Here is a 10925-nt window from a genome sequence, read left to right as displayed (position 1 = left end):
CCCCCCCCCCCCATTTATTGCTGGGCTTCGGGTGAGCGCTGGATTGGCTCGCGCCCTGTGCGCCCGAGGGGCTCGTTTGTTCGCGGCTGGCTGTTTTCTTATGTGCCTTGAAGCCGCCTGGGCGGTTCTGTCGCTGCACCTCAGCCCATTGTTGGCGCCATTCTCCATTTCTAAGGGATTTAGATAGAGCGTTATCAAAACGTTGGGTCCTGCCCGATTGAGCGTGAATAAGGACAATGGATCCCTGCCCTGCTCAGCTGCTATTCATTGAGTAGTGGGAGGATAATGGAATTATCGCTCCTAACTACAGGGGATGCTTGCTCAGTTTCGTTGTCCCCACCCTGAGTTTTGCCCTTTGCTTTGATCTACTCTGCTTTGACATCGCATTGCACAGCATTGCATTTGACGCCCCTTTGTCTTAACAGGTAGTTCATATGGATACTATATGCACGTTTACTGAAACAAGCTGCTATGATGAAGAAGGCTTTATGTTATGGGAATCGATCTGGCCAATTAACATGAGTTATTGTGTAAACAACTGGAGCAAAGTGCTCCTAAAAATTCCAGAATGTGGACAAGCTTGTGGAAACTTCAATCAATTTAGCCTGGAAAAAAAAATAGCAGCTGTTCCCAAAGTACTTTATTGTTCCTTTCCTCACATTAATTGTGAGCAGCAAATCACTACTATTTTTCTTTAGAGAGTATTTGGAAATCACCTGAGAGATGCAGTGCTGTGTTGTTGGTTTGATGCTGCATTGTGACAGAACTTTGCTTTTAAGGACAGAAATCTGAGAGGCGACTGAATTATTGGGCAGTTGTGCTCAGCATGAAGATAAATGTATTTAGAAAAGCTCAGCCTATTGAACTCTTGCTAATTGCTGAAGCGGTGGCATCCAGTGCTTAGGAAGAATAAAAGCAGTCTACGGCAAATCTCACTGTTAATTTTGTTTGGTTCCAGACAGTGGCCTCAGCAGGTGACACTTGGAAATTCCTAGGTTGTAGGGTAGACCAAAGGGGGGGAAAAAATCTGACAAAATACTTTCATACTTTTGTCAAAGAATTCTGTGAACAAGTCAAACTCCTCAAGAGAATAGTCACTTTTTAAACAAATCTTAAGTTTGACTTCACACAGTGTATCTTAGGAATTATAGTTTGATGAGCAATCAATCAGAATAGAGCTGGAAGGGACCTTGGAGGTCATCTAGTCCAATCCCCTCCCCCCCAAAGTAGGAGACCCAGATTGTTAACTTGCTAACAGAGGTCTTTTATCCACACTCCCCAGAGAGTGATAATTATAAGATGTTACCTGATATTAAATATAGAGAACACAGAGATGATCTTGGAGAAACTACTTGGCATCCATTTAAAAAACATTACTTCAGTGTAGGACAATTAGAAACAAACTCAAACTAGTTCTGCCTTAACTGTCTTGAGTTAAAAAGGAGGAGGATAGAGAAAACACAGTCAGGCTTTCAGGATTCTGTTACTATAGCTAATATCAATAAAATAGAGTTCCAGTCATTCTTGTGCAGTCTGTTTTTTGACTTGGTCTCCCTTGAAGGGCTGACAAAAACATGCTTAACATCTGAGCATTTTGCAATATTGAGGGCTCAGATGCACAGTGATACTCAATATGGCCATTTGGGAAGGGGTGCCTTCAAGTCAATTTTGACTCCTGGTGACTAGTTTTCTTGGCAAGATTTTTGGGGAATGCTCTTGTCTACTTCCTAGAGCCAAGAGAAAGTGACTGGCCCAAAGTCACCCAGCTGGCTTTGTGCTTAAAGGTGGGATTTGAACTCTACTCTCTGTTTCTATAGTCTGGTGCCTTAACCATTACACCAAACTAGCTTTCAATATGACCAACAGCAAATACTTAGATATTGAATCTCAAGGATTTATCTCAGTCTAATGCTAATGCAGTAAATTAGTTCAGACTTAAGGTTGGTGTCTTATTGCAGATAGTCAACTTGGAATGTGCAAGGGAGGGGCAGTATGTACTGATATTGATGTCTATAAATTCAATTGAGAAGAGTAGTTATGGTTAATACTCCTGGAGGCTTTTTCTCACTGTTGAGTGCTATTTCTACTATCCTTGAATCTGCAGCAAACTATACTGACATGACCCTGGCTGTTGTTCATTTCTAACCTACCTATTGCCTCTCTTCTCAGTCATTGTCCAGTCACTTGACTTCCCTACAGGACAATGAGTGCAAAAGCCTAACAATTTTATTCACCCTGGATGACATTGAAATAAAGGAGATAATGCTTCTTTGAAGGATGTCAAGTTGCCCCTCTTATGGTCTAGGCTAGGGACAGGAATGGTAAAATAGGTAGGTAGGTAGGTAGGTAGGTAGGTAGATAGATAGATAGATAGATAGATAGATAGATAGATAGATAGATAGATAGATAGATAGATAGATGATAGATATGAGAGGTCCTTGGTGCTCTCTGAGCTTGCTTGTTTTCTTGCAGACATTTCATTACTCTAACTAGAGAACATCATCAGTGCTAGTAAGGAGTGCTGTTTGCTGTCAGTTTATATTCTGGTGTCTTGCTCTGTCAGTGTGGGTGGGGGTGGTCTTAGGGATTCTTTGGTTGGGCTGTTTACTAATGGCTCTTTGGCAGTTTCTTGATTGGGGTATTGCTTTACTTGATTGTTGGTCTGAAGGTGACCTTGGAATTAATCTATGCTGATCTGAGTGCTGATTACTGGTGGGGAGGTGCTAGATTCTTTATCTAAAGACTTTAGATCTATGTATCTGTTGTTGTCCTTTATTTGGCAAAATCTTGTTTGTTTGCCAATCATTGGGCAGAAGGAAGGATAAAATTGATAGGTTATTGCTGAGAAATACAGGCAGTCCTCGATTTGCAACCATTCATTTAGCAACCATTCAAAGTTACAACAGTAGTGCAAGAAATGACTTATGATTGGTCTTCACTCTTATTACTATCACAGCATCCCCATAGTCACACAGTCAGAATTTGGGTACATGGCATGTCCTTTAAACAGTTGCAGCGTTCCGGGGTCAAGTGATTGCCAGTTGCAACCTTTCCGGAGGGCTTCCAAAAAGCAAAGTCAATGGGGGAATCCGGGTTCCCATAACAAATGCAATGATTCACTTAACCACGGCAAAAAATGTCATAAAATCAGGCACAACTTACTTAACAACTGCTTTGCTTAGCAGTGGAAATTCGGTTCCCAACTGTTGTCATAAGTCAAGGACTATCTATAGGAAGGTCAATGAGAGAGATTTAGGAAGACTGACGCAAATGGAAAATATCCCATTTAGTTAGGAATGCTGACTTGTTCGTAGAAGGTAAGATAACTTTGTTATTGGGAAAATATGTATGGGGTGATAGACTATTTCATGATTTATGTTTTGGATCAGATATTCTAATTTAGCCCCACAACTATCAGCCTCATACATTCTAAGGCAGGATAGAGGGATAAAACATACAGCAAGTTTGAATTACAACACTAGTGAATGGCATTCTTTCCTACTTTTGCTCATCAGTGTTTTTTTTTTATCATACTTAAGAACATAATATTTAAAATTAGGTAAACAAAATAATATCAATTATGAACCAAATGACAGCATATGTACATTTACTTTTGAGCTATTCATGAGGTATTCCCAAATAACATTTTCAATTTTTGCAAGAACATCAAATACTTTCACACAACTAGATCAATGTATTATCTCATTTTTTTTTGCATAAAATGGATAGCTAAATGTTAATATGAGTTTCTTTTCTTTCCACAATCATAGTACTTATATATATATAGATGAAAATGAGATATAGTATCATGAAAGCCTTGAACACATCTTTAAATAGTATAAAGAATCCAGACCTGAAATTGAGTTAACTGAGGAAGAAACAATATTCTTTTAATATATTCTCAAACTCTCAGAAATAATGAGATCTAGAACAGACTTTCTCAACATGTGCCCGTCAGATGTGTTGGACCACATCTCTCATTGTCTGCAGCCAACCTGGCACACTGATTGAGGAAAATCAGAGTGTAGTCCTGGAGGATATTAGATGGGAGAAAGTTATACATTCTAGTCTTACACTTCAGTGTTTTTTTTTTGTCCAATAGCACTAGCTGGGAAAAATCCAAGTATGTATATTGTACAGCAAAATGTGTAGATAACAAAATATGCAGGAATAAAAATACCTATAAGGCAGTTTATTCATGTTAAGCTTAGAGTATAGCCATACCTATTAGTTTCTTCATATCTAAACACAGAGTTCATGAAGGTATCAGAGAAAAACAACAACACCCTATTTTTTTTCAATTTGGCATTATTGCACAATTTGCCCTGGCAATATATAAATGAAGAAATGTTATAGATCCCAAACATTGCTAGATTTTCATCTATCATACCATGAGAGACAAGTATTCTAATAAGTAGTTGCAAGAAGCCAAAACTCATAGTTGTAATCTTATCACCTATCTAAACTATCTAAACAATATCACTGATATTATACATAGACTTGGATCTCTTGAAAAGTCTTTATTGCTTGGAAAGATGGATGGAAAAAAAAGATGGCCAACAGCAAGGTAAATGGTCTCAATTACTGAAGGATGAACCATTAAAAAACCTCAAGGGTCAACTTGGAGACAGATTATCTGAAGATCTGTGTAGTTGTTGAGAGCTGATATGGATTTGAGGGCACAAATCACTTTGTGATATGGAGTTGATAGGATCTACTTTTCTCAAGACCTTCATCAGAATACAGTTCTAAAAATTATTTTTCTAAGAAGACTGTGCGGTTAAAGCTCCAGGATCGACAAAGGTGGTATTTGGTATATTATAATTTACCTCCTAGAGACCTAGAGTTTCATTATAGTGCTGACTTGCACACAGCTTCTCTTGTAAATTTGTAAGGTTGATTCATAACAATGTAGAGAAGAGATTATAGCTATTCTTAGCAACTCATCAAATATAAACATTAGTACTTAATATTAATATATATATACTACTAACAACATAAAAATGCCATTGCCTATGACTTTTTAAAGAACAGTGAGGGAGACAAAATAATAGTTACCAAACACATATGAGATCAGTAAAAAAGGCAAACTCCTTCTAAGTTGATCTCTTGAGAACATCTCACAACTGCCCAACTGTCAAAACAACAGAATCTTGGAATACCCAGAAGAAGCTTTCTAGGTTGCAAGTCACCGTGCATGCCAATAGCACAGATGTCTAGCCAAGATATGCTTACCTTTGTTCATATGCTTACAAGTAATAGTGAAAGCTTTTCAATATGCTTGAAAGATTGTAGGAAGAAAGTATAGCTCACATCAAAGAAGAAAATATGAAGCCTCTTTTCCTGCGATCATAACACTTCATATAAGAATATGAATAATGGATTCAGAGTTCCTTACTTTGAATTTAAATGCTTGTTGTAGAATTCTGCAATCTCCAAAAGGACGTACTGATGCATTAGAGAGCTAGCTAAAAGCCTGAAAAACATCAGACAATTTTAAAGAGGCAGTTGTAGCTTTGTCATCCACATATCATGTATATGTATGGGAATCTTTCCATTGTAAAAGTTAATATGCCACCTCTAGTGTGTGGGGGACAACATTCCCCTGCCTCAATTTTGATTCATCTGGAATACATCATTAATGGCACACTTCAAAGAGCCCCATGAAATATGAGAGAGGCAACAGGCTTTATATGTTTATAAAAGATACTCATTTCCAGAACTTAAGACGTGCAAATGGAAAACCATCTGATGTTTTAGTTATTTGCAAGTGTGCATTAAGAGCATGTGCTAAAAGACTTCTAGTTCTTTTTTGAAAACAGCTTTAATTAATTCAAAATTGTATTTCTGGCTCAGCATTTTGCACAAAGGAAAGTAAAGAGGGCCCTACCTGTTTAGTTTCTGAGCGGCCGTGTGCAGTGACACTGTTGTGAAACTTCAGAATGGTAGTAGGTTATTTGGCCAATAAATTGCTGAGTTTCTGCTTTTCTTTCCTTACCAAGTAATTTCAGTTTAGATTTGCAAGAACTATCAGGTAAAATATCAGTACATATAAACATCTACCAAAATATATTCAGTTTATTTTGTGCCTGAATGAAATGGTTAATCTTTTAAAGAAGACACAGTTTTGAGCTCAAATCACAAAACCTCCTATCTTTTTCCACTGCCATCATCCTCCAGCTATATAATTATTTGGGTGGACATATGCATTATTTACTTGGGAGGATTTCTTATTTTTCTGCTTCTGGGGGGTCAGAGATACATACAAATCTTCTACCTGACAATAAGCTTTCAGGTCAGCTGAAGCAAGAAAGCAAGAAATGTATGCCAATGTATTTTCTTCAGCAAGAAAGTCACATCTAGCAATATTTTATTATAACATTTTGTAAAGCCACAGGCAAATTTCACCTCTGTGAGTTATCTGCTTGGGTTCCAGTGTCTACAGAGAGACTAAAGTGATCAAAGCCTTCCTGGATTTAGAATTCTCTCTCTTATACATGGAAAGATGTGAGATCTATCAGACATTTTCCTCACAGATTTCTGCACCATTTTTCATACACGTCCCAACTTCCTATGACAGAAAATAATTTTCCTCTACTTTACACTTTTTTTATTACTTTTCTCCTGCTTCTTGGTTTTGGTCAATAATTTAGCCTGATGAAAACTCTGTGGAATTTGGAACATTGTCCTTAGCTACATGACATTTTAATTGTTTCAACAAAGGCTCAGAGTTACCAACTATAATTGTTTTTCCCCTTCTGATTAACTTCATCTGGGGACTTCCACGGCACTTTATTCCACCCCAGAGTTACTGCCAGATAAAGAAACAAAATCCAACTCCACAGACAAAGGAAATAAGATAACATTCCTACAGCCTTCTTTCTTTTGCTTGTTTCTGGTGGTATGCAAAAACAGGAGTAGCTTGAGGAAGAAAGAAAGATTGTAAAGGTTTCCCAGCTATTTTACAATATTCCTCTATTCATTTGAGTGGGAAGATAAAATGCTAGCATTCTGATGATTTTGCAATTAAATGCTTGTTCTTATAGTTGTATCCATGGAATGGGCAAAGATGGAGATTAAACAATGTATGCAGGAAGAGACATGACTCAGGAACAGGATCCTGTACTTCTCTGGAGGGGACAGGGAGAGAATAATAGCTAGCTTGAACCAGGAGAAAGGGTGAGGCAAGCATTCCCATCAATGGAAAAATGGACTATTGAGAAGGTCTGCAGAGTTGTAGAGATCAGCTGTGTGTGATTTCAATTAGATCACAATGTAGAGCAACCAATATTTTGTCAAAAATCAAGGCTAACACTTAGAATCCACTTAAATCCCTCCCACTGCCTGCACTCAATATAGGGCTTAAGGCATCTTTGCACAATCTGAATTCATTATGTTGGACTAGATCAGAAGTCCCCAACCTTTTGGGCACCAGGGACCAGTTCCATGGAGAGAGGTTTTTCCACAGACCAGAGGGGGCGTGGTTTTGTGTGCTGCCTGCATCTCGCGGATGGGGCTTTGCTTGTTTGTGTGGACCGGTTGCTGGCATGCCATGGCCCGGTACTGGTCCACAGACCGGGGGTTGGGAATCCCTGGACTAGATGGTTTGAAATTAGTTCTTGGTTGTTGTTAGTGATATGATACTTAACCACTCTTAAATTAATGCAATATTTTGATAGCATAGTCCATACATTGGAGATATTCAACCTAGAGATACAAACTATAAACCCCACATTTTGTAATAGGACAAAGATTAGATGTCTGGAAGTTCCCTAAATGATTATACAGTGATCTAATAGAAAGTTACAGTAGGGCAATTTTGAAACATGGTTTCAAAGCATATTATGGTACCTGAATGCCTTGTTCAACCCCAGGCTTCTTAAATGTTGCTTCATCTCTAAGAATTATGCTTTTAATTTTTATCCTAACACCTAGTATACCTTGTTATAACAGCAATTTTTATCCTGTAGTCCACAGCATGATACTATCATATCCTGATTTAAAATGGCCTGCTGGTTTATTTAAAGAATTGTGGTGAGAGAGATCTCTGGGAAAATGAAATGCTTCTAGTTTCATTCTAGTTTGCTTTGATTCATTATATGTTCTCAAACATTTGTGAAGGGCTTTATAATATGATTATAACTTCCTGAATCATTTTAGTTTATTGAAAATTCCGGTGAAGCCTCTGTTTTGGTAAATCAGAAACCCTGGATTAGAAATCTGACCACGGTACTCAGATATATCATTATCTAATGTCTGAAGCATAACCTAAGGCAGGGGTCTTCAAACTTGGCCCTTTTATGACTTGTGGACTTCAACTCCCAGAATTCCTCAGCCAGGCACGTTGGCTGAGGAATTCTGGGAGTTGAAGTTCACAAGTCATAAAAGGGCCATGTTTGAAGACCCCTGGCCTAAGGCATGAATGAAAAAACCTGCAGCTGAGAAACATTAGAAAACATGATGAACTAGTCAAGTTAAGCCCCAGCTCTTGGCTGCACAGCCCAGGGATTCTTCTGTTTGAGGAGTATATTAAACAGTCACCCTCTGATCTTAAACTAGCAGAAGGGTCTCTTTCCCCTCTTGGCCACAGCAACAGAACAAAAATGTGAATGAGAGAGGGCAGGAGGAAATGGTTATGGCCTAGGCACCCAGGCAGATCCTCTGGGTACCTGGCAGGACAGCAAAAGAGAGGAGAGGAAAGAGCAGAAAGCTCCCAAAACATATTACATCTTTAAATTAGTGTGCTCCGGGTTTGATCCCGAAGTGCTGTAAAATACTGGTTTTTCCATGTACATTGCTTCCATACAGTCATTCATGAGAATAGCTACCAACCACAGTGACTTTTAAAGAAAAAAAATGAACAAACAAAAAAGTATGTTATAAGAAACCATCTGGGAATATGGTCTTCTAAATCTAGAGCTTTCAATACAATGCTTTGTTATTGAACTGTTAAGCAACAGACTCTTTCTGCTGGTCAATCCAAGTCAAGAGCAATTGTAGTCATTTGGCTATCCCTTACCTTTAGGTATTTCCAAATGAAATAGTTGAAGGCAAATTGAAAATAATTTCTCAATGCTTGGAAAGAGAATAGGGATTTTAATAAGATTAAATCTTTTAAAAATCAGAAAAAGCTAGATTAATGTGGCGTTTCCCTTGCAGTATTAACATGTTATTGCAGAATAAAATCATCCCATTAATTCTATTTTGCCTGTGGGTACTGGTATCATGCACTGGCAATCATGGAATGGGAATCCAGCATCCCTTTCTCAGGAGAGTTTTAGATCAAGTCATTGTTACAGATTCCAGTTATACCACTCACCCTATAATGCTTTGCTAACCAACATATAATCAGTTCCTAATGAAACAGGGTCATGTGTAGAATAATCGATGACACATTTGATTCTTTAAACATTTTAAAGCTAATTCTCTACTTGCTTATATATTTGGTTTGCGAACCAGATACCATTTATATTTGCTCATAGAATAAAGGAGATTTTCAGGGAAAATGGAATACTTGTGAATATTTGTAACTGTTTAATAGTAGCACTATTTTCTTTTAGCATATCAGATCCTTTGGTGTTATTAAAAACATGTAGAGTGATAAGAGAGACTTGCTGTAGTGCTGGCCTGAATTTAGGGGAAGGACCATACACTTCTAGCATTGGAACACATATATGCTTTACAGCAGAAGATCACCAGATGCATCTATGGGTTTCCTGATTAAAGATAGCATTTTTGAAAAGCACATTCCTGAAACTCTCAAAGGCATTGTCCTTCTATGCAGGCATTCAGAAACTAGGCAGATAAATTCAATTCTAGTTTAAGTACTATCTGACCATCATTTGCAGCACAGGATAAGTATCTCTTTCTCCTTTAGAGAAGGAGCATCAGTATTGGTTGGTATAGGATAAAAATTATTTCTTTTGTGTTTTGCAGGAAAGGACACTGATAATAAGCATCTCGTATACTGAGGACCACAGAAGACTTCTCATCTAGATGATGGAGTCATATACATCAATAAAAAGTTATCTCTTTTTCTCCCCTTCCCTCTCATTTGGAAACCATTTGTGAATGCATATCTATGGAAAAGAATAAATCTTTAAGGGTCTGCAACATCTGAGACAAAGAAACCCCAGGATTTAGATTAATTATATAAATATTGGAGGAGCTGTAGGCCATTGTCCTCTTAGGCCTGCTTTTGTGGCTGAAGGACTTCTTCAGAGATAAATGTACATAATTTTCCATGCTTATTGTCTTCCATTAGGTTTGTTGAGGTTGGTAGTCCCCTTTACATTTCATTGAGGTAATCCTGATCAGCATATATCAGAAAGCCAGTAAAAACGCTATCTGTCCAGTAAGGATCATAGAACAGCCCATTCTGTTCTGAATAATATATCTGCAGCCACACTTCATCCTTCTGCTTTAGGGAAAGGATTGTCGATCCAGAAGCAATGTCATGGTTCCCGGTGTTGGCATCAAATGTCTTTATCCTGTACTGACCATTGTACACCAGCCCAATAGCCAAGTGTTTATTGGCCAGTGTGATATCGTAAGTGAAATAATAGACGCCGGGGATGGTGCATATAAATTTCCCACTGGAAGTGTTGTAATTTCCACCTTCATTCATGAGGACCCTGTCAAATTTGATGGGCAGTCTCTCTTTTGGGTAACTTTTAGTCACAGCAACAGAAAAAGCTGATCTGGCTTTCTTGGCCTTGCATTTGCAAGGGCCAGACATCCCAAGGTCTCCTTGAGCTCCTCGGGGTCCTTTCTTTCCAGCTCCCCCGCTTTTTCCAGGGGGGCCCTTGGGGCCTTTTAGACCACGGAGACCAGCTTTGCCAATGGCTCCTGGTTTTCCTTTGGATCCTGGCTGGCCTGGATTTCCCATCCTGCCTTGGTTACCTATGAGAAAACACAATCACAAT

The 10925-nt window shown here is 38.4% G+C and overlaps 1 protein-coding gene across 1 annotated transcript in view; it reads right to left on the bottom strand.

Annotated features, from left to right (window-relative positions):
* Positions 1 to 9277: 9277 nt before the first annotated feature.
* Positions 9278 to 10925, bottom strand: part of C1QTNF2 (C1q and TNF related 2) — a 4733-nt gene continuing 3085 nt past the window's right edge. The window contains exon 2 of the mRNA XM_015815340.1: positions 9278 to 10902. Within this exon, the coding sequence (XP_015670826.1) occupies positions 10289 to 10902 (614 nt within the window). The 3' untranslated portion in view covers positions 9278 to 10288. The remainder of the gene's footprint in view (positions 10903 to 10925) is intronic.

The sequence above is a fragment of the Protobothrops mucrosquamatus genome, unplaced genomic scaffold (assembly GCF_001527695.2).
Source record: "Protobothrops mucrosquamatus isolate PMUCROS unplaced genomic scaffold, P.Mucros_1.0 scaffold336, whole genome shotgun sequence".
NCBI lineage: Eukaryota > Metazoa > Chordata > Lepidosauria > Squamata > Viperidae > Protobothrops > Protobothrops mucrosquamatus.
This window is presented reverse-complemented; position numbering and strand designations above follow the sequence as displayed.